At 31.8% G+C, this 23,323-nt stretch overlaps 3 protein-coding genes across 11 annotated transcripts in view; 1 reads left to right on the top strand and 2 right to left on the bottom strand.

Annotated features, from left to right (window-relative positions):
• Positions 1-669: 669 nt before the first annotated feature.
• LOC148607739 (NIF3-like protein 1) lies at positions 670-9,740 on the bottom strand. Of its 4 annotated transcripts, none has more exons than XM_088547040.1 (7): positions 9,653-9,740; positions 7,635-7,805; positions 6,272-6,518; positions 5,070-5,223; positions 3,978-4,092; positions 3,588-3,714; positions 670-1,043 (listed from the first exon to the last, which is right to left on the bottom strand). In XM_088547040.1, the coding sequence occupies exons 2-7, from the start codon at positions 7,785-7,787 to the stop codon at positions 775-777; spliced, it is 1,065 nt and encodes a 354-aa protein (XP_088403166.1). In that variant the 5' UTR covers positions 7,788-7,805; positions 9,653-9,740; the 3' UTR covers positions 670-774. The 4 variants fall into 4 exon arrangements, with proteins under 4 accessions (XP_088403166.1, XP_088403167.1, XP_088403168.1 ...); XM_088547041.1 differs by having other exon boundaries at positions 9,658-9,740; XM_088547042.1 differs by having other exon boundaries at positions 9,637-9,728.
• An 8-nt stretch (positions 9,741-9,748) lies between these two features.
• Positions 9,749-17,535, top strand: LOC148607738 (NAD-dependent protein lipoamidase sirtuin-4, mitochondrial-like). Of its 3 annotated transcripts, none has more exons than XM_088547045.1 (4): positions 9,749-9,857; positions 14,253-15,105; positions 15,675-15,818; positions 16,860-17,535. In XM_088547045.1, the coding sequence occupies exons 2-4, from the start codon at positions 14,479-14,481 to the stop codon at positions 17,007-17,009; spliced, it is 921 nt and encodes a 306-aa protein (XP_088403171.1). In that variant the 5' UTR covers positions 9,749-9,857; positions 14,253-14,478; the 3' UTR covers positions 17,010-17,535. The 3 variants fall into 3 exon arrangements, with proteins under 3 accessions (XP_088403171.1, XP_088403173.1, XP_088403172.1); XM_088547047.1 differs by lacking the exon at positions 9,749-9,857 and adding an exon at positions 9,900-10,034; XM_088547046.1 differs by lacking the exon at positions 9,749-9,857 and adding an exon at positions 9,900-10,091.
• Positions 17,536-18,368: 833 nt separating this feature from the next.
• Positions 18,369-23,323, bottom strand: part of LOC148607737 (synaptic vesicle 2-related protein-like) — a 28,373-nt gene continuing 23,418 nt past the window's right edge. For all 4 annotated transcript variants that reach the window (XM_088547037.1, XM_088547038.1, XM_088547036.1 and 1 more), the window contains one exon: positions 18,369-23,295. In XM_088547037.1, coding sequence (XP_088403163.1) covers positions 23,263-23,295 — 33 coding nt within the window. In that variant the 3' untranslated portion in view covers positions 18,369-23,262. The remainder of the gene's footprint in view (positions 23,296-23,323) is intronic.

Raw genomic sequence — 23,323 nt, 5'->3', positions numbered from 1 at the left:
CACTCATTGCCTGTTTCTTACACAGAATGGTTTACACAGCACAACTTTCTGAACTGAATGAAAGTGGACATTAACTGTTATAAACTGCAACAAAAAAAAAAACAAAAAAACAAAATAAAACAAAAACCACCAACAACAACATAGAAATTAAGCAATAACTACAAAGTTTAAAAAAAACCTCAACATACATAATTCAATAATGTAATCCAGAGATGAATGAGATATCCCCTAACTTTATTTGACAGCGAGTGTAATAGTATTCAGTAAGACTGGGAATACCAAAGAACTCAAACAGCTCAATTTCCTTTTTTAATTTGACCAGATGAAATTGGCCCAGAAATACTGTAATCAATTAACTATGTTAAACAAAATTTAAGAAAATGGTTGTTATGGTGCTTTTTTGGCCTTAACCCCTAAACAGTAATGTCAATAACCTTGGAAATCAATCATGGCCTGACTTCTTTTGTGGTACAAATTCATATACATTTACAGCACCAATGTAACTCAGACATATTTGGTTACCATTTATTTTTATGTTTGCTGACTATGATATTCTAACTTAATGCACACAATAACTTCTGAATTTGCAGGCAATCAATAAGTATAACTTTTTCTTGTTATTGAATAAGTAAAATTGTCTTTTAATCAAAAATGAGAAAATGTCATAAATAAATGATTACATAAATTCTTTATTTAATGTTTTTGTAATTACTACATGTACTAGTTGAACTTTGATAAGAAAAATAACATCTCATATTTGTTTATTACTTCTTGTCACACAATTTCCAAAGGATCTTTGTCAACAGTAGAAACACATATATCTATTCCTGGTAATTCACTTTGAAGTTTGTTCTGTAGAACTGTCAGAAATCCACGTTCTGTATTACTGTGGTCACATAGTATCACATTTGACCCATTATAAACAGCATGGAGTACATCATGATGTAACATTTCACCAGTCAAATATAAAGAGGCTTTTACATCTCTTAATAAACTCCCTCCTGATCCAGCACATACTGCTACTGTATTCACAATGTCTGAATCTAATGGAAAAAATATCTTTAGTTACACATCTAACTGCAGTATGTTAAACTAGAAATACTGTGATCAGGTTTAGAAAGAGGAATATACAATCATAGTTATTTCTGATTTTGATACTGACAATAGAAAGTAATTACTATCCTGTTTATCGGTAATCTGACAATTACTTTTTGATCATTTTAATGTACTTTTCACACAAAATGAAGTAGTCATTTTTATTCAAATCACTGACGAGGTCTAATGACGTCACAATCACTCTATGTTTTGATGGCATGTATGAGGGATAGAAAAAATGTCAACAAGATCAAAGGAAAAAAGTACAGATTACTGACAAAACCTCCTCTCATGCTTTAAATACAGTTAAATGTTAAACCCTTCAGGTGGAATTATCCCCCTTCTGAGTTATCTTGAAAATAATTGTATTATTTCATGCACATCTACATATGTTAATTAAGCCTGTCTTCATTTTTATTCAATATCTCTTGGACAGTTTTTTGAGGAGTTCAGCTTACAAGGGTTAATAAAAAAAACTTATGTAGAATTATCTGCAATTGGAAGACTCAAAAAACAATTATATTTCTTGATGCAAAACTACATGTATGTGCCAAACCATCCTATAAAATTTCATCAAATTCCATTGAGCAATCTGGGAGGAGCTGTGCTTACAAGAAATGTGAATAGATGGACATATGAACAGACGCAGATAGGGTGATTCCTACATCCCCTACCCCCAAAACATTGTTTGCAGGGGATATTGATATAAAAAAAATCACCAAAGTTCTCCCTATCAATTTGATTTCATTTCATCAAAAATTCAGTTATAGCCTATAAAAGTAACACAAAGAGGAGCTTTGCCTTAAAGATTAAAAAGTAATAGACCTGGACCTCATGACTTTTATGCTCATGTAATACTGTTCAGAGAAGATAACAAACGAAGACCTGTTAAGAATGTGTAAATACCATTCCATTGCAACAGACCTAAAAAAGAGACGCTTCAGATGGCTAGGCACGTGTTCAGAATGCCAAACGACCGCCTGCCAAAAATTGCCCTACGATGGACACCACCTGGGAAGAGGAAACTGGGCAGACCTCGCACCACCTGGAGGAGAACAGTACTGGCAGAGCTAGAAGAACTTGGTTACAGCCTTGGCCAAGCTCAACACCTGGCCCAGGTGTTAGAGTTATGAAAGGACAGAAGGATTGTTGTCTTACTAAATCTCACTTTTGTTGGTATGTTTTGGGATTATGACATGTTTGGAAAGGTAAGTAATACTTCATTACAATGTGAAAGAACTATTTTTTGTAGCTTTCGTTGTCCCACCAAACCATGAATATTACAATTCCCATCAAAAGATGTATTTCCTGTAGGTTTTACTAACTTTGATAAACTTACCAAACCAAAGAATTAAAAAAACCAACAAACTAACATGCTAGTCAATAAACCACAAAAATTGATACCTATGAATTAAAGTACCTATTCAATATCACAGGGATGGCGTGTTGTCATATATATATGTAAGGAATCTGAAACATATAATGACTCTTAATGGTTCAGTGAGAAATGATGTATGTAACTCATAAGTGATGACTTGAAACTTTAAAGCAGTCATAGAGCAAGTGTTCCAAGTCTCACATACTGTAAATGTGTTAATTTTCGTGGTGTACTAATTTTCGCTATTTTCACGGTTTCCCTAAGAACACAAAAATTAATACCTGTGAAAATATATTAGCATTTCCAAGTCTTTTGACAGTTAAAATCATGGTTTCCACAATTTTGAATAGGAACATCGTTTTGTGTGAGGGTCATGTCATTCAATGCAATCAAGTATGAATCTATACTAAGTCTATTATAAAAACATATCCCATTATAGCATGTGGATAATAATTTATCATCTTGTTTATATAATGATTTGTATCAATTGCCATTGAGTATCTGTCACATCAAAGAATAGAAACATTCTATTGACAAAAAGAAGAAAATGTAAGTGTCAAACACATGCTACAAGTCATTACTGATAAAAGATTACTGTTAAATACACATGCTTAGAACTGTCAATAAATAGTCAATCTATAAACATACAACTAAAAGTGTCAAAGTTAATCCCTACTATTAGCTACAGCTTGGACAGTTGAGTGAGTTCTTTTTAGTTTTAAATAAGAATACACTGTCAGATTAAAATGGCCAGAATAAATTATATATGTGGACTTGGCAATTTGTTAATGTCGTATTAATGGTCGTCATTAATTTATAGAAAAAATAATGGTAAAATAAGTGACCCAATGAGGAATCACACACTGCCAAGACTATTGAAAAACTTTATTTCTTCAAACTTGAAAACTGTGAAAATTAATACCCGTGAACATGTTGACTTTCCAGAAACCATGAAAATTAGCTGCCGCGAATATTAATACATTCACAGTATACAAGTGGGTCAAGGCATTGTTGGTGCATTATAATCAAAGTCCCAATTTAAGCAGAAATAGCACTGTCCGTCATAGGCAAAACCTAAAATCATATAAGTGTTGAGTCTTCACTATGAACCTACCTGGGGATTTTGCTAGTCTCACAGATGGAAGCTGTAAATGAGATTTAACTTTCTGTACTGCCTCATTAACTGTTATTCCTGTTTTTAGCTTGCCCTTCCTTCCCATACCAAATCCTGGTTTAGGAACCTGTTGTACATCAATCAAATAAGATTATTGCCCTGATGTTCAGAAAAAATACACAAATCATGACGAACTAACCTAACTAAAAATTCACCACATGTAAATAAATAAATCATACATGTAATAAGTTTTCAACTGTTAAATGTACTGGATATGTATGTAAATTATTTCTGGCTATTAAATTATCTGTACATAAAATTTGCCACAAAACGGAATAGTTGGTTCCTTAAACAATTTAAGAGAGGTATGACCTACAGTTCAGTGTTTACCTTTGACATCTGTTTGACCTCTATGAACTGATCTGTATACCTCTGGATAAGAGGAAGTAAATCTCCGATTATTTGTTGAGAACATCCTACACAAACTTTACTATTGGTTTCACTCCTGAAAAAAATACCTCTTATTGGCATATTAAAGATCAACATTAGCAGAATGCTTCATTGATTTTATTTATCATTTACAAAAAAGCATTCTAAGAGCCATGCAATGTCCCCTACTTACAGAAAACTCTGCTGGTGAGAATAAAACACATCACTGGTTAACAAAAAAAGTGCAGAAATTGGCCATAACTCAGCAACAAATTTATGAAATGGAACAAATTTAAATTGTAACTAATCATGGTATAGTAATGTACTAAATATCAAATGACATCTGCAAGCAGTGGAAAAAGGTGACGTAACTCAGCAACAAATTAATAAAAATGTGCAGAAAACTTAGTTTTAAGTATCAGTATGTCTCAGTAAGAATCAGGCAGAGAGTAAAACATAGTAGGAATGGAAAAATCCCACAATTTTGAAAGTGTAATTTAACTACTTGCACCATTAGAATCAAGAAAAAAGGACAAAATTTTCCATATTATTTTGGTAAATTGATATATGACTTCATTGATATGCACTGAAATGAACAATTCAAGGGCTGATAACTCTATCAAAAATCCCATTTTTCTAACATTTTATTGAAAAATTTCTGAACAGTGAAACAGAGATCATGTATACATGTAGATACTTCTTCAGGCAGGAGTGGTTTTAATTTCTCCACTTGACATAATCAATTTCATTATTAACACGCTAGCTCCAGCAACTGTGTTAGGTTCTCACTTTTACTTTAGTGAAAAAATAATTAGAATCAAGACGTTGCCAAAGTAGGTTTCTTCCATTATAAATAGAATTTATAATAAAAAATCAAATGGCATGAACTGAAAACAGAGATTTCATTACAGCTCATTGTTTTTAAAATACCCTGTACAATGTCAGTACATTTGTTTCTATAATCACTTGCTGAGAATGAGAGAAAAAAAAATTATCAGTACAGAAACTTGATGAGAAAATTTTCTCACATGACTTAAAACTTACAATACTTACCAAATAGAGGGCCATATCTGGACACCAGATAATCCAGTTATTTCCTTTTCAAACTTCTCTAGATCTTCTTTACTTGCTAGATTAAAGCTAATACTATTACTTATCCCATCTTGAAGCTCTGTTGCCTGCTGTAGTGGTCTGACATCTTGTACATCTGTTCAAATTAAATAAAAATAAATAAACAGCTAAGTCGGGCCAAGAAAATTCTCGTTTCCTGATACCAGCAAGGAAAAAATAGGGTAGGTAGAGATGGAAAATCCAAAATTATTTATTAAATAACATCAAAATCCCTTGAGCATTTCTGGAGGAGTTGCACTTGTGAATTTTTAACATGTAAAACCCTTAATTTAGATTATCTCCCTTTTGGAGACTTTCAACAGTAATTATACACCTTCATGCTCATGAATAAATGATACCCAGCCTTGCAAATAAAATTTCATCAAAATCCCTTGAGCGTTTTAGAAGAAGTTGTACTTACAAGAAATGCAGACAGACAGGCTGATTCCTATTTACCTCTAAAACTTTGTTTGTATGGGATACAATTCTGCGATGGAATACTGATAAAATATACACAACTATACATGTATATTCAACTACACATAAAAATAAATGTAATATTATTATAAAGGCACAGACACAAGCAGCCATCTCACACAAGTACCACCAACAAAAAAATATCTGTCTTTCATAGTGAGGAGAATTTCATCTTGACTGATTCTTAAATAAACTTGCACTTAAGTTTTCCTGTTCATGGAGTACCAAAAGCTTGAATCAACCAATCATTAACATTACCACAGTACCCTACCAAAGGCTTGTATCAACCCATCATAAACACTCATGCAGTACCTTACCAAAGCCTTGTATCAACCCATCATTTACACTCACGCAGTATCTTACCAAAGCCTTGTATCAACCTATCATTAACACTCATGCAGTACCTTGCCAAAGCCTTGTATCAACCTATCATTAACACTCATGCAGTACCTTACCAAAGCTTTGTATCAACAAATTATTTACAGTCATGGAAAGAACACCTTACCAAAGGCTTGCATCAACAAATCATAAACACTTCTACAGTACCTTACAAAAGGATTGTATCAACTAATCAGATACTCTTACAGTACTTTCTATCAACCAATTAAATACTAATTCCTACAGTAGGCCTGTATCAACCAATTATTACCACTCAGACAGTACCTTACCAAAGGCTTGTATCAACCAATCATTAACACCATCCTTCACACAATCGTAACTAGTATGGGGTGAGAAAACAGCAATTCTATTCTCCAGGCATGTTGTAACTATTCTCTCCTTCCAGGTTTTCTGGGTGACACATTTCATTCCAGAAAATATTGGTGGATGGTAAGATATAACTAAATTTGTGGCCAATTTTACTGCTTCATCAACAACTGGGGGTGTTAGATCATTTGTAAGCATTATCTTTTTCACCTGTAAAAGATAAAACAATTAAGGGTTAGGTGAATTGTTTTATGGGTCTATACTATGAAATATGTAATTATTCATTCAAATCTGCCCGCACTTAGGAGATAATCCACATTGAAAATCCAGTAGATTCTATTGTATTTGAGTGCCATTTACAGAGTTATCTCCTTTAATTTTGAAATCTACAGTGCATTCTATATAATTATTATCTCCTAAGAGCATGAGTTATATGAAAAACCACATGTTAATTACTGTTTACTATGACATTTCAGACAAAATATCAAAAATAAAAATATGTAGGCTTTTTACCCATGAATAACATTTTGCATGATCCTTAGCTGGAGTGCTACTTAAAATGAAAAAAATCTAGATTTATTTGATTTATAGCAGAAAATATGCTCTGTTTATGTGTATCAAATCTAATACTCTCTGCTATGAATATATCTTGTATTCATTTGAAAAAAAAAAATTCAAAGTGATCCTTAACATTTTTTGTTGAGTATATATTAGCTGAATTTGCTTTTAAATAAACTATAATTATTATTTCATAAGTGTATTGCTAAAATGTATTCATGATAGGAAGAGACCAAATATTTCACAAAGAAAGTGTGCTACTCTGTTTCTAAAAATCAGCAAATATTTTTATTTGATTGACCCATTAAAACAAAGAACAATGTGTAGTTTCGTGCACAACACAACAATATTGAGGATGCATTTCTCTCTAATTTATAGACACCTTCAATGTGACATTATTGTAAGATGAAACTGAAATTCTAAGGTACAGAAATACTCCTGGTTAAATTTGGAGTTTGCTGCTTCAATAATTTTTTAAACTGCTTACTAAATCCCTGGTACTGAATAATTACTGAAAATATATAATTGTGTTATAGAAATTTCTGAACCTGTTGTTGTGACCTCTGGTCTCAACCAAAACTCTGGAGTCAACCATAACTCTGATATGAACCTAAACTCTGATCTCAACCATAGCTCTGGTCTCAACTGAAACTCTAGTCTCAATCATAACTCTGGTCTCAACCATAACTCTGGACTCAACCAAACCAAGACCCTCAGAACCAAATGGATTTAGGACTGTACAATCAAGCCTTACTAATTTGTGTCTACCTCTAAAGGAGAAGAAGGCTCTATAAGTATTCCAACATTGTCCCATTTCTCAGCAAGAGATGTTGGTGCAAATTTATTCAGCTGTTTTACCACTTCTTTTAACTCCATGTTACAAAAAAACCTGGATGTACTGAACAGTCTCTTGATAAACATACACCCTGAATCAGTTCACTGCAAAATACAATATTGGCATTAGATTAACACTGTTAATGTCACAAGCTCATACAAATTATGTACAGTTACATCAATCCCAGTAATGGTCATTAATAAGCTTCAACCATTAATAATCTTATGCATGCGGTAGACGAGGAACTCTCAGGCACCTGAGGGTAAGATTTAATTATTCTCTAAGGAGAATCTATCGAGTTAGAGAACTATTTTGTCTGACCCAAGGAGGTCTCCGACTTCTGAGACTTGTACAAGAAAAGCTGGTGTTTTATTCTTTTTCTCACTTTGAGTTTGTTTTCTGACTAAACATTCAATGATCATGACATACTTTATAGATCTTTTTATGATTGTATTGTATCATTTATTTCCATGTCATAACCAAAAATATGTTTGCGCTAATAAATATTGTTGATTATCTATTGTCTGTATTATTGTGGCCTGCAGTGCTACATCAAGACCATGTGTAAAATATAGGATTTTTCAATAGAGCTTGTAAGTCTTGTTCTAGTTTCATTTTCTTTTCTTGAATTTCTGATGCAGAATGTATTGAAATCCAATGACTGATCTGCATCTTATTGTTAACTTCCAAAACTTTGTAAGATTAATCAAGGGAACCAAGGTTATAGTGGTAATCAAAAGAATGTAATCCAGGGACAAAGACCAGACATGGAAAACATACATACACAACAAAGAAATAAAGTAACTAAAATCATACAATACAAAGTAACAAAAGCAATTGAGCAACTTGGACTCCAGTAAAAACTGGGAGCATGGACCAGCTGCACTGGTAGGGTATTAGCACCCTCTGCTTTTCTAGAAACAACCGCTGAGTTGCTCATAAAGTCAAATCCGGGGTAGTCGAAAGCGGGAAGAAAAACTATGACAAGTTGAACAAATAAGTTTTTAAATCGTGCCTTAAAGGTTACAGACCACCAATTCAACCAATGAGCATTTGGAACGTACGCAAAAATAGTCCTACGCAGAAATTACCCCTGTTCCTCATAGTGCTGTGAAAAAAGTTCTCATCTTATTTAAAAAATTTAAACAGTTTCTGAAAGGAAAAACATTTCTGTACATTTTATAGGTGCATTTTGCTTCTTGTGATGTGAAGCCTAATCTCCATAATGATTTTTAAATATACCCCTATCTTGTGAAAACACTGGGATTTCCCATGCTATTTATAGACCCTTCACTTCCGGTGACCAGTACTGCACTGCAAGTCTGCTAACCCCACATGCCATTCTGAGGATTGTGAGCTGACATATGTAGAATCATGCTGATATATAGTCATCTGCAGGTTAAAGTTAAGGTAAAGTCCAGAGAAGCCATTGAATATTGTGAAATTAGCATAGAAGCCTATGGGAAGTGGAATTAGTGGTTTTTAGCCTAAAAATCTGCTATGTTGTAATTAGAAATAAAGCCTTGCCTTTACGATGTCAGAGAGATGACTCTCAGCAAGCAGGTTATATACGTGGTCTTTTATGCAAAAATGTTCCCAAGAAACAGTTATAAATTTATTGCATGTACGTCATGTCGTGCATGGTGACATTGGTGTTGTTCGGATGACGGATTTCAAGAGTTAATTACTACAGTTTTCAACCATGTTTAAGCCAACCATTGTTCATTTGGAACCACCCTCAAACTTTGTTCTGAAACTGCCACTGGGTAAGTCATTTTCAAAAGTTAAAAATAACAACAGTCCAAGGGATATTGATCCATGAGAAAAGAAAATGGAAAGTAAATATAAATTATATGTGGCTGTCAGGTCGTATCAGGCCATGGTAAAAATATAACTAGTAGGTCTGACTGTGAGAAGATAGTCAAGTTTTCATACAGATATAATATTATACCATACAAAGCTGACAAAATCTGTATAAGCTAGACATCAACTCTCGGGTAGACTAACTTTCAAAATAACTTATCATGTCCGTTCCGTCATCGGTCACATTTATAAATAAAACATTTGTTCCGGTCTTCTTTTTAGAAATTTTGACCACATCCCCTGTTTTGACATGATCTCTAGTATTAGAGGTTTAGGTGTCACTTGCTATTAAAGTTAGTAGTGTGTATTATGTAGACTTCGTTAGAAATCACAAACCTCTGCTATACATAGCCGATTTTTTTTCACTAGTGACAGTAGACGTACTAGTCATCGCTGATTTTATTTTTATGAATCGAAAACACAGACTGTCAGACAGTAATCCAGCAGTGTTAGAACTTAGAGATACACGTGTATGTCAAGCTTTATTCGTCATAGTGTCATGCTAACAGAATTCCAACACTGGTCAAGTAAGACTGACAGGGATTTGTTCTAACTTCTAGTCTTATTGACGTAATTAGCTACATACGCTGTGTCGTGGCTAATCATATTTAGGCAGTGGCTCTTTTGCCGGACCTTAATATATATATGTATTATATGCTGTTATCAAAAAATAATTATATAAGCTAAATTGAATACATTTCAATTTCTTTTTATGATTTTAAAAGAAGTATAACATTTTTAAGCAGAAATCGGACCTACATCAGTACATGCATATAAATATGTAAATTAAACTTGTAATGTGGGTGCAGATACTCTAGAAAAGACCATAAAGTGCAGTTCATGCTTGGAATGGCCAGGCACGTAGCTGCCGTTAGGCAAAAAAGCTTTTGCCTGCACTTAATTTTGCCTTTTTTTTTCAAAAATACATCCAGGAGAGGCATAAATGATGCTCTAAAACGCTATCTCTGTGGAGCTTTGTGGGGAGGGAGGCTTTGCCCCCCTGGACACCCTACCAGGGCTCTACCCTGGACCTGCTGTAATTTTGCCTACACTTCAATTTGGCCTCAGCTACGCGCCTGATGGCAACCCAATGTGAAATATACTAGATCTGTATCAACTGCAAATGAAGTAGTCTTTTAAGTTATGTACATGTAACATTTTTAACTGCAGTCCTATTTTCATGTAAAGATATCTGTATCAATTTTAAACATTTCGAATTCTTATTATACTTTAATTTCTGTGTGAAAATTTGTTGACCCCATTATCCTTGTGTCCCATCCCTTTTTCATTTCATCATCATTATCATCCATTTCATGTTCATCGCCTGGATATAACTGAAATATTGCTGCTCAGGCGTTAAACCCCAACAGTCAATCAATCTGAATTTTGATGTATTTTACATTCATATTTTTATGTAAAGAAATCTGTATCAATTTAATAATGGAATTTCTATTTTACTTTAATTTATGTGTAAAATTTTAGAATTTTTTTTGTTCAAAATTTTAACGTATTTAACCATTTTTATGACAGAAAATCTGATTAAAATTCCTATAATACTTTGATTTATGTGTTAATTTTTTTTATACTTTTCATTCAAAATGTTATGACTTTTTATAAAATTTCATTCTACATCATATCTCCAGTTTTATAATCTAATTATTTAACTCCTTGGTATGAAGTTATGTATTTTTGTTAAATATTGACGGCAAAATAGCCAAATAACATTATATAAGCTATTTTACCGGATCCAGCAAAACAGTCTCGGAGGCTGTTATATTTATTATCATGGCCTTATATTTATACATCAGGAATGACAGGTTGTATTTATGGAATACTGCAATCATTTTAGAAATCATCAACTGTTACTTTGGAAAATTGTTTCTTTCTATTGATGTGAGGTTGCACTCTAAAGACAGGTCACCACCTATAATTTTATTTCAATTTATGGAAAAAAATCTATATGTACATTGTGATACTCAAAAAAGCAAATCCAATATTTTTTTCTACAAAAAGTATACATTTTATCAAAAGGATGGCCTACCTGTGTTGTAGTAGGTAGTGAGGTTTAAATAATGAGTTAATTGATTTGGCTAAAGAATTGATTGTTTAGCCAAATTGTTTTGTCGCTGGCTTGTCACCGAGCGGTCTACGGTTCAATCATCGGTGGCGGAGTATAATTTTGTGAGTTAAATCATGCTCTCCCCTTACAAAATCTTTACATTACTATGATTATAGAGAACCATGAAATGCTAGATATTGATTGGTATTTTGTCACAAAAATCTGTAGTTCTGGTGACATTATGGGAAAAAAATCAACTTTCATGCCAAATTTTTGGTGCCTTATCAAAATAAAGCGTCGAAAGACCGGTTTTAAAAAATATCAGTTATCAGTTGTACTGAATCTAAATAATGTTTTTGTATTCAGTTTAATATTCATTTTAGACACTTTAAAACTGCCAGGGAAATGAAGCAGGTACAGTATTGTAAAGAAAAACAGAAAATAAGTGAACCTATTTCTGCAAATTTTTTCATAGTTCCTGGAAAATTATGCATTTTTTTTAGAAAAAGCTATCTAATACAGATGAGATATAACTCAATCTGGTGATGACCAGAATCTTTCCAGATTGCTTATTTAAAGCATGCAGATGACATTTTTCATCTTGACATGCCTGATGAAGTTCTTGTCTCTTTGACATATTCAGATTATTCACCATATCAATTCTCATTATATTTTTACTTCTTCACAAGTATTGTAAATACTCTACTACCCACAATCATTATTTCCACAAACATAACAAAGTTTCACCTTTCATTTTTAAGTTTTACTGAAGTAGACCTAGTTAACTTAGTTAACTTTTTAGAAGTTCTGAACAATGGATTTAAACATTAAAGGCTTAAAACAGCTCCAGTTAATTGTTTGATTGACTTTTTGGACTTAATATTTGAACAGTGTGTCTCCAGTTGTTAAAGTAACTTACAAAGCTGCAAGCCGTAATATGTCCTTACACAAAGAATGGGCACGTCAGTGTTTTATCTGATCACAGTGTAGATATTAAAAATGGGTATAAAATACTTGGCATCGTGTCTATGACGTGAAATTACATTGAATTAAAATTACATGTATGGTTGTTTGCCCTTTACCTACCTTCCATAAAATTTTGCCTTTCAAGGGCAATAACTCTGAGAATTTTAACTCAAAAAAAAACTTTGGTAGGACTTATCAAAAGGATCATTCTATCTATTGAAAGTCTCTTTCTATCTATTATAGTTTTCAAGATATTGGCTGAAGACATAAAAAAAAACGTCATTTTTCACTTTTCAAGGGCAATAACTCTAACAAGGAGTTGTCGTCCAACAACTTTGATCCAATGCAGACTTATGTAGGCCTTGTAATAAGGATCATTTCTGCAATAGAAAGAAATTGGCTAAACCTAACGGTTTTGGGGGTTTATGGGAAAAACTTGTAACTGACTCTTTTGTTCTAGTTTTAGTAACAAAGGCATATTTTTCAAGAGATAAAAAGTCCTCACATTAGATCTATGCTGAATACCCTAAGGAAAATTCATACCAAGTTTGGTTCTAATTAGTCTGGTAGTTTCAGCGGAGAAGATTTTGGAAAAAAAAACAACATTGAAAATAGGGGGAAAACTTTAACATGGCTGAACAGATTAAAATGAAAATTTAACCACATATAGATCTCATCATTTTGAACACTTTTACCTATGTTAGAATTTTGCTAAACCCTATGGTTTTGGAGATATATGGGAAAAACTTTTCTCTGAACCTTATATCTGAATGGTGGCCATGTTTTTTGACAGATAAAAAAAATCCTCACTTGTTCTATGCAGAATACCCAAAGAAACATGCATACCAAGTTAGGTTCAAATTGGTCAAATAGTTTCAGAAGAGAAGATTTTTTTAAAGTAACAATGTTAAAAATAGCCATAAAACATAGAAAAAGGGCAATAACTCCAACATGGCTTAATGAATTTACACGAAAATTTAATCACATGTAGATCTCATCATTTTGAACACTTTTATCTTTGTGTCAGAATTTTGTTAAACCCAACTGTTTTGGAGATAAATGGGAAAAACTTTTGTCTGAACTCTATGTTCCATTTTTATTAATGGCCGCCATGTTTTTCGACGGATCAAAAATCCCCACATCAGTTGTATGCAGAATACCTTAAAAAACATTCATAATAAGTTAAGGTCTAATTGATTAAGAAGTTCCAGAGGAGAAGAGTTTTGAAAAATTGTGTGTAACGACAACAGACGACAGACACCCAGTGATAACAGTAGCCAGATGAGCTAAAAATATATTGTGCAGATATATATATTGTTTTTTAATTCAATTTTGGGATTCTGAATTGTAAAATAAAATTATTTTCCTGCCTACCTACAAGTATAATGTAAATACAATGAACATTATGACTTGGGAAACTGATTATTGTTCAACTTTTCTGAATGTTTCCTACAGGTAACGTCATGTCCAATGCTTGTTTGCTAAGCTTAGCCATAGAAAATATCTATTAAATAAAGAAGTTTTATAAGAATTTAATGAATCACTTAACAATGTTACATTGTTACATGTACCTCCTATAGTAATCACTTTAATCAATTCACAACAATTTCTGCCTCTATATATGTACTTGTATATTTTACATGTCTTCTTTTTTTCATTGCAGATAATTTGAGCCTAATGTAAAATCTACATTGCACTGGAATGATGCTTTATGTGAAACATTAAAATATATTGCATCAAAGAGCACAGAAAAAATACAAAGTAGAAAGACTCAACTATGTGAAACACACAAAGATGTTATATCAACTGTTATATCTTATTTGCATAAAATGTGTTTCAGTCAATTAAAATCTTCTGTTTATTGAAGTTCTCATAAACTCTAGTTTAATATGGCTTTAACTAGAATTATTCGAAATCAAATACAATATTATTCATCCAAGGTGAAGTTCTCTAAACCAGAATATGTTCCACCGTATTCCTTAGCTATGCAAAGTGAAATATCTGTCTTACAAGACCTTATTTACAATTCAAAGAGATTATTGGTTATAACTGGAGCAGGCGTGTCAACTGAAAGTGGAATTCCTGATTATAGATCTGAAGGCGTTGGATTGTATGCCAGAAGTTCTAATAGACCGGTTCAATACCAAGACTTTCTAAAAAAACCTGAAATAAGGCAAAGATACTGGTCCAGAAATTTTGTTGGCTGGCCAACATTTTCTTCTGTAATGCCAAACAAAAATCATGCCTTATTGAGCCAATGGGAAAGTAAAGGTAAAATTCACTGGCTTGTGACACAAAATGTAGACTCTCTACATTACAAGGCTGGGAGTAAGGACTTGACTGAGTTACATGGGAGTGCTCATCAGGTACATTGTCTGGGTTGTGACAATCTGATGTCTCGTATAGAACTCCAGAGACAGATAGAATTAGATAACCCAACGTGGCATTCAGAGGCTCTAGATTTGGCTCCAGATGGTGATGTACAGCTAAGTCAGGACCAGATTGATGGTTTTAAGGTAAAATAGGTATAGTATATACATTCAGATCTGCCTTAAGTGACCTTTCACGGGAGAGTCAAAGCATGGTCTCATATGATATGACATACCTGGTAATCTTATTACTGAATACGGGTGGTTGACTTTAATTGTAATGAAGTAAGCTTTATGGAAATTCAGGACCAAAACATTTGTTAAAAAATGAGATCTTATTAAATACAAAATTTTTAATCTTATCTTCATGATTTTTTTTCTCTTAGTTTTCTATGTTAAAATATCTTGCCAGGTTTTCAGGAACATCAAAATTTTATCATGCTAAATACAAATAGTTATAATTCTTTACATTGGTTTGCAATAGCTTTAAATTTGATTTACATTAACAAAAATATTTTAAATTGAGGATCTAACAATATGTGGATCAGGCATATTTAAGCAACTATACATTTAGCGCTATTTTCTTACCCATCAAGTGTTTAGTTGCAATTTTTTCATTGAGTCTTAGTTGATATGCCTAGATATCAAATGTTTTATACAATTTTTCCAAACTTTTTTTAAGTTGTAGCTTTTGTTAATAACTAGACATTTTGCAGGTTCCGAAGTGTAGAAAATGTGGAGGAATTTTGAAACCTGATATAGTATTCTTTGGTGATAATGTTCCAAAACCTAGGGTAGAGTTTGTCCATCAGAAAGTTAAAGAATCAGATATGGTGTTGGTACTTGGATCGTCTTTAGAGGTCTGTATTAAAAATCATGTTGGAAACTTTTTGCAACCTTAACTTACTATCAGTATACACTGCTGTAGTAATAAATCCCAACTGTCATTTTTATACCCCACCACACCAAGTGGCGAGGTATTATGTGATTCTTTCTGAAAAAGTTTTCTGTCTATCTGTCTGTCTGCTTGTTCGCCCCAAACTTGAGAACGAATCAAAGAATTTTTTTGAAACTTTGTACAGTTGTTTAGTACCATAAAACCCAAGGTAAATTAAATTTAAATTATTTTTTTGCGTTTGTAAGCTAGTCGAGACTATCATAGTATAAATTGAAGTTTTATTTTTGAAAAACTGCAATCTTACCACAATTTGACATGCTTTTTGTTCTATTTTGTTTTTTGTCATTATATCTTTATATATGGATTCATTATTTACAGGTAAATTAAAGAATTCAATTAAAAAGGTATTCAGATCAAAAAGTAGAATTGAGTGTTGTTAAACCCAATTTTAGATTCATGTACATTCTTGAATATTTTTTAGCAAGATCTGGGAAAATTTGACACTTGTTAATGTATAACTCAACCCTTCAGTGGTGTAAAATTCCTTCTTTAAAACCAAGGTATTTAATACTCTGCAATCATATTTTGTTCATTATGGCCCACCACTGTGGCGGACACCCTCAAGAAATCAATCTGTGCATCTGTAACAAATCATTTCTGGTCTGTAACTTTGCTGTCCTTCTGTGTAGGCTTTTGTTATTTGGCAAGAGGGTAGATCAGCTCGTGATGATGTGTCAGGTACCATTTGGTTGATAAATTTGACCATGATCTTTGACGTCAAGGTCAAATTAATGATTTTGTAATACAGATGAGACTTTGAGGTGCAACTTGAGCTGCTTAAATTTTCTGTTTGATTTTGATCCTCCAAAATGTGCATAATTCACTTTATTCAGGATTTAGCAGGGTTGTTAGAGATACTTAGTTACATAATTTTCATCTTTTGTTTCTGCACATTTTGCCTCTGAAGTCATGATTTCAAATGTATGATCCAATATAATTTCAGGTTTTCTCAGGCTATAGATTTGTGAGTGCAGCTAAAGATCAACAAAAGACTATAGCTATAATTAACATTGGACCAACAAGAGCAGATAAGCTAACAGATATAAAAATCAGTACAAAGTGTAGTGATGTTTTAGACAAAATATGTGTGTGACTTATTTTTTTAATATTAAAATTTTATTTATTTTCTGAACCTTAAGTACATGTATCACAGTGATTTTTTATGTCCCACCCCACCACAACCTGAAGCTGGGACTTGGAAATGCTGAGCATCCATCTGTGTGTCCATCACACATTATAAGAACTCCCATGCCAAAACTTTTTCAGCAGATTTGGATAAAATTTATACCAATGGTAATACTGCCATGAATCCATCAAGTTTGAAAATCAATGACGACAAGCGAATATTGTGATAGTTACACTACTAGACAAAATAATGGTATTTCTCTTGTCCAGATTTTGGACAGAGGACATTGTTTGTTTTTAAAACTGCTCATCGACCTGGTTTAAATGCAACTAATTATTTTTAATTTAAACTTTAAAGAGAATTTTTTTATGCAGGGTGATCTGTAGCACTTGTATTATTTCACTTCATATGATGATTAAAAATTTGCTTTTTTTTTTTTTTAAGTATGTATGTTGTATTAAAAAAGCTGTTACATTAAACAAAAGAAAAGTTGCTTAATCTCTTTCAATTCAACATTGGCATATTCACTCTAATGAAATTCACCTCTAGCAAAAGGGAGATAACTTCATTTTAAGTTGCTGTGAAAATACAAGTATACAAATAAGGGTTACATCAAAATTACAGAACACTAATCCAATCTATAATCAAGTCAAGTCCTAATTAAATCTGACAAAACAGATATTACACCACCAGAACAGCTGGTACCACAATGGTCCTTACTTGGTACAGGCATTTCAAACAAAATGGAGGGTTAAATCTAGGTTTTACAGTGCGCAACCTCCCTTTCAATTATGGTGTGAATATACTGGTGGTGATTAAATAGCATTTTCATGCTATAGTGTCATAATTGGTGGTCCCATCAGCACACATAATAATTTACCAAAACCAATCATTACTCATTACTCATTTCAAAGGCAAATAGTGTGAATTGAGCTTCAGAAAAAATATGTAAACTTCACATAAAATTCATGTGAGGACTTAGTTCACCTGGATTTCTCATGAACTCAATCACCAACTTTATTTTAATGATTCGTGTAAAAATCATGTAAATTCATGTGACAGCAAAATAATCATAAAAATATTCCTAGATTCCCATCCAACATATTTTAGAATAAGGGGCAGGGGGTCAATTTAAAAGAAAATTTAATACCTAAATTAGAAAAAAGGTAAAAATAATCTTTTTCAGGAAGGGTAAAAAATTGGGTCAGGAGGGGATGAGAATCTAGAAAACTTTAATTCTGGCCTTATGTGAAATAAATTTGTCTGTGTAGAACACCAATAAATATTTCACATGTTTCAGGATTGTTAGCAAGATTACAGAATCCATTAATATCATATACATTTATTTGACAAAATCTAAGGATTCTCTTTCATTTCCTTACACACATGTACAAACATCTGTAAATACAAAATTTATTATAGAGACAACAATTGTAAATAATATAACAGTTAGGCCATTCTAAGCTAATTACTTGTCTTCAGGAACTTTCATGCAAGTTTTCATTTTCATTAAAAAAATATTTTTACAGTTATTTTACTTTTCAAGTGGGTCATATCTTGATTTTAGACATAAAATGATCTTTGAAGATAGTTAATAGAAATTGTTTTTTTTTACATAAAATTTGCAACCAAAAAAAAACGAGTATTAAGCTAGGAATGGCCTCAAAAGATTGTGATCCTCCATAAACAATATTAACAATGATTCAATGTTTTAAAATATAATTTATGACACAAAAAAGCACATTTTTTTTCTTTCCAAAGAACAAGTACTTCATATTTAAGACAGGTCGTACCCAATAGTTTTGGTAGATCGTTTCTTCCCTTTTTTTTGTAAGGATACTTTGAAAAAGAAGGAAAAAGTTACCCCCTACTTCACATTGGGACATGAAAATATTTCCCTTAGGAGACTTCTGACAATTGTAAACATAACATTGATTTGAATTATAGCCCTAAAGTGAAACTGGGGACTAAAAATATAAGTAGTAGACATCAAAACACACTTTGTAATATTAAAACAATCAAATTTAGAGTACGAACAAGAATTGTGAAAAAAATACATAGAAAGGAAATGTTCTAAGTTAGAAACTAGAATACACACAAAGAAAGGGCCCTGCCCAAAATTAGTTTAAAAAAATATTCATTCATTCAAAAAATTGTTAATCTAATAAACTTCTTTACAAAAAGTGAGATATTTATTACAAAACAAAATTGTATATAAATATTTTTACATAGAATTAATTAATGAACAAAATTTTGTGTTCATAATTACTGATACTTGAAAAGTGTGACAAGGTTGAACTTTGTATCTGTTTGGTCAAGGGCTTGACCTTCATATGCAAATTTAACCCAAGGGATAGCAAAAATCTGGAACACAATTTAGTTCCTAAAGTTATTTTTAAAATGATAATACAATGCATTGAAACTGTCCAAACTGAACAACATAAAATGGAGTTTTCGGAAGTTTCACTATATCAATGTTGATCCACAGAAATCCTGCTGTACATGGATAAAATTAACCACATTGTGTCAGACATCAATGAGGGATTTGTACAGAACCAAAATAAGCTGAATTTATACTCTGGAGATAAACACCAAGCACATGCTGAATGTGTTGACATGGAATGTTAGCAAATATTATGGCATAATATTGTATTGTAAAACAGTTCTAAAGATGGTCCCTTCTAAATACAATAATAATATATACATTTAAATGTATAATAGCTACAAAATTAAAAAGTTAAAAAAAACACTATCACAAATGAAGGAATGATATCCGCACTGAAAGACACAATGATATGTTAAAAACAAAATAAGTCCCTGACAAATGATTTAAAACGTAAGTAACATTATTTAACAACAAAACCTTGTGACAAATATATACCAGTAATACTCAGAAATCACATGTGTGCCTATAATTAAGATTTATAGGTAATGTTGTGACTGTGAATTGTCCAAGCATTAAAGAAAAATCATATTAAGTATGAAAAAATAATGCAGAATCTGATATTTATTTAACTTGAACAAATGCAGTGGCAGATCTAGTAGGGCAGTTCAGTTTTTAGTGGAGTCCGAGTTGCTCATTTACTTTTGTTACTTTGTATGTATAATTTTAGTTACTTTATGTTCTTTGTTGTGTATGTCTGTTTTCTATGTCTGGTCTTTGTCCCTGGATTACATTCTTTTGATTACCGCTATAACCTTGGTTCCCTTGATTACTCTTTCACAGTTTAGAAGAAACTCATTTTGTTGGTAGGTGTTGTACATTTCATACATTATTTGGGAAAATACAACCAGGACCCCATTATAAATTACTAGATTGAAACCTGCAAAGTAAGCTTGAGGAAGATGATCTAAAATATTAAAATTTTCTAGTTGAAAAATAGGTCACAACTCCTCAATATTAATTCAAAATACACAAGGATTTAACTTGACATGTTCATGTATTTAATGTAACTAAGCATTGTTTGAGTCTTAAAAAAACTGGAAGAGTTCTTAAAACATCATCTGGAAACAAAGTGTGATAAACAAAGAGAAAAATTGACTAAAAGACAATAAGATTGCTTTTCATCCCGAACTTTTTGACTTTCCGATATGACTACCATACCTATGATCAAAAGTATACTGGAAAATAACCATAAACAAGACTTTTAATTTAACATTTTACTGTCAACATCAATCATTTTTCTGAAAGAAAACAATACCATGTAAGCATTTCTCAGGAGTGAATTGAAAGGTTAAAAATTTTAATTTCATAGCACTGAAATAAAAAAAAAATGTTTAGAGCTTAATACTGAACTCCCATATATCATCAAGCATTGAAGCTTTTTACCTCAGCAGTGATAACAATTACCAATATGAATATGAACAGCAAACCTTTAAAAGTTAAAGTTATATTACAATTTAAAATGATAACTTTCAATATAGTTGAAGCATTGATTAGTTGATTATTAGTACAGCAGTATAAATTGTTGTAGATGTTACCAGTACATGACAATATTGCATATAGGCACCAATAAAGTCTGAAGTTTGTTAAGCCTTATCACAATAAATAAGAATATAAACAATTAAAATCTCCATAAAAAAAACAAAAAAATGGATACATGTATATCAGTCCAAACAAAAATTTGTCCCATTTCATGCAATAGTGAGAAAAAACTACATTGATATCATCATTTAAGGAGATAGACCTGGGGTAAGGACATAACTCTTGAAATCAGTGACATGTTTGTATCATATTCAATTTCACCAGAGCCTCTCAAGCTTTCCTTTGAAACAGAATGGAATGAGTCCAATTTACTTTGATGCTTACATGAGATTGATGTAAAATGCTGAATGCAAACGTTCCAAGGGTTTGTTAGAGTTGTGTCCCTTACCCTAGGTCTACCTCCTTAACATAGTGATGTAAAAACATAAGAGCAAAACTCAATACATTTTAATCTGAAACTAGTGGCATAATGGCATTTGTTAATTTTTTAAATATCACAAGGATTAGGTTATCAAATTTCATAAAAATGTGACCATACCTTTTTTATCAGACAAATTAGAATTTAGCATGAGGTATAAATGATGATTATGCGGCCAAAAATGATTCTATATAGGGCATTTCTAAGCCAAAAATATTTAATCATTGAATAATAAACTCTATACAGTATAAAATAATTTTTTTTAGTCAACATTTATGGTTTTCTGTCATTTTCAAATAGTAAACAAGTTTAACAAATTTCGAACCAAAACCAGTTCAAATATATTCATATACTGTTATAAAATTTGATCCAGTAAATAAATACACAGATATGTTTTCAAGAAACTCACATAAAACAAAAGTTACTATAACCAACTTATATTCTAGAGAAATTTAGTTTTGCTTGTTTCGTGAGCAAGAAAAGACTGATAATGTCACAATGAATAAGTATAAAGATAGAGTGTATGTGTAATTATGAAAGACAGAGTGTAAGTCGTGAAATTAAATAATAGCAAAATTGGTGCGACATCCTGAAACGTGAAATCAATTAAAATAGAAAATAAGTTGGTTTACTGCAAATGATGTTTTCTTTACTGTTACCTCAATTACAACTGATTCTACAGAAATATATTTTGGAAATTATCCGTTCATTATTGTACTAATTAAAAACAACTACTTTGCATAAATCTTATGAGTACAAACATATACTGTGAAAGTAGTATGATTTAAGGGTACCAATTTTTTTGTGGTTTAGGGAAAAACCAGCAGTTTGTAGATCCTTAAGTTTGTAGATTTGATGTCTTTTTAAAATTAATAAATTGAAAATGTTTTTTTGTTCATTGTACCAAATTTCATGGTCTACCAAACCAACAAAAAACATTTTGTACTACAAAAATAATATTTTCACAGTATGAAGCAAATCGACAAGAAAATCATGATTGGCAAAGCAAGCTCTCGGAGAAGATAATGACCATTTCAAGATCATTAGTACACTTTAATTATCAATTTATCAAACACCTCGTCTTAAATTAGATTTGATCATATTACACAGGCAAATGTGCTACACATGAAAATCATATGGTTTGCATTAAATTATTATCATATGAATCAAGCACCATATGATAACCATATGTTTCAGTTTACACAGTTAAGGCATGGCTATCATATGATAGTCATGTTTTTCACAAACATATGATTATCATGTTTTCAAGCCAAAATTAACATATGAGAATCATAAGATAATCATTTAACTCATATGTTAAATACCATATGATTATCATATGATGCACATTTGGCTGCGTAGTAGTCATGTGAAACCAGTCTAAATAGAACACCTTTGGGATGTAGGAATATATTCTGTTAAGGCAGGTTTCTGATTTATGCAAGTACAATTTATATTGAAGGGACTTAAGATTGTGTCTGGTTTCAACAGGTTTCCAGTTTATACAGAATTCAGTTTAGACAGATTTCACTATCAATATTTCACATATTGCTGTAGAATTCTATACATTGCAAGCATTATTATTTATATCAAGTTTTACATTGTATATGTATGAACATGATTTCCATATTGCCATAAATAACTAAAGGAACACTAAGGGTTGACTTGATATTTAGCTATGAACAGATTCTCAACCTGTTGCTGAAAATCTCACTCCATACTATGTGTAGACATAAAATTTGACTATAAATAAAATCTCCACTCTTTCCTCACACTGTCATGAAACTACTTGGTTATAAATACAGGTTGACACTGGGTTAATGAACTATAGTGATTTCTTGTTGTGTGTCCTGAAATAAAAACAACAAATATGTGATA

The sequence above is a fragment of the Perna viridis genome, chromosome 9 (assembly GCF_037379345.1).
Source record: "Perna viridis isolate PV_CMFRI_1.1 ecotype Kerala chromosome 9, ASM3737934v1, whole genome shotgun sequence".
Lineage (NCBI taxonomy): Eukaryota > Metazoa > Mollusca > Bivalvia > Mytilida > Mytilidae > Perna > Perna viridis.
The sequence above is the reverse complement of the archived record's forward strand: the minus strand, read 5'-3'. Positions and strand labels throughout refer to the sequence as shown.

Bases quoted from the DNA above. Each gene is read 5' to 3' on its own strand.
- LOC148607739 (XM_088547040.1), bottom strand. From the start codon at position 7,787: ATGTTTATCAAGAGACTGTTCAGTACATCCAGGTTTTTTTGTAACATG. The intron at 4,093-5,069 runs GTAAGTATTGTA...TATTTTTTTCAG, and splicing joins CAGATATGGCCCTCTATTTG to GAGTGAAACCAATAGTAAAG. The intron at 3,715-3,977 runs GTAAACACTGAA...GATGTACAACAG, and splicing joins AGGTCAAACAGATGTCAAAG to GTTCCTAAACCAGGATTTGG.
- LOC148607738 (XM_088547045.1), top strand. From the start codon at position 14,479: ATGGCTTTAACTAGAATTATTCGAAATCAAATACAATATTATTCATCC. The intron at 15,106-15,674 runs GTAAAATAGGTA...GACATTTTGCAG, and splicing joins ACCAGATTGATGGTTTTAAG to GTTCCGAAGTGTAGAAAATG. The intron at 15,819-16,859 runs GTCTGTATTAAA...ATATAATTTCAG, and splicing joins TACTTGGATCGTCTTTAGAG to GTTTTCTCAGGCTATAGATT.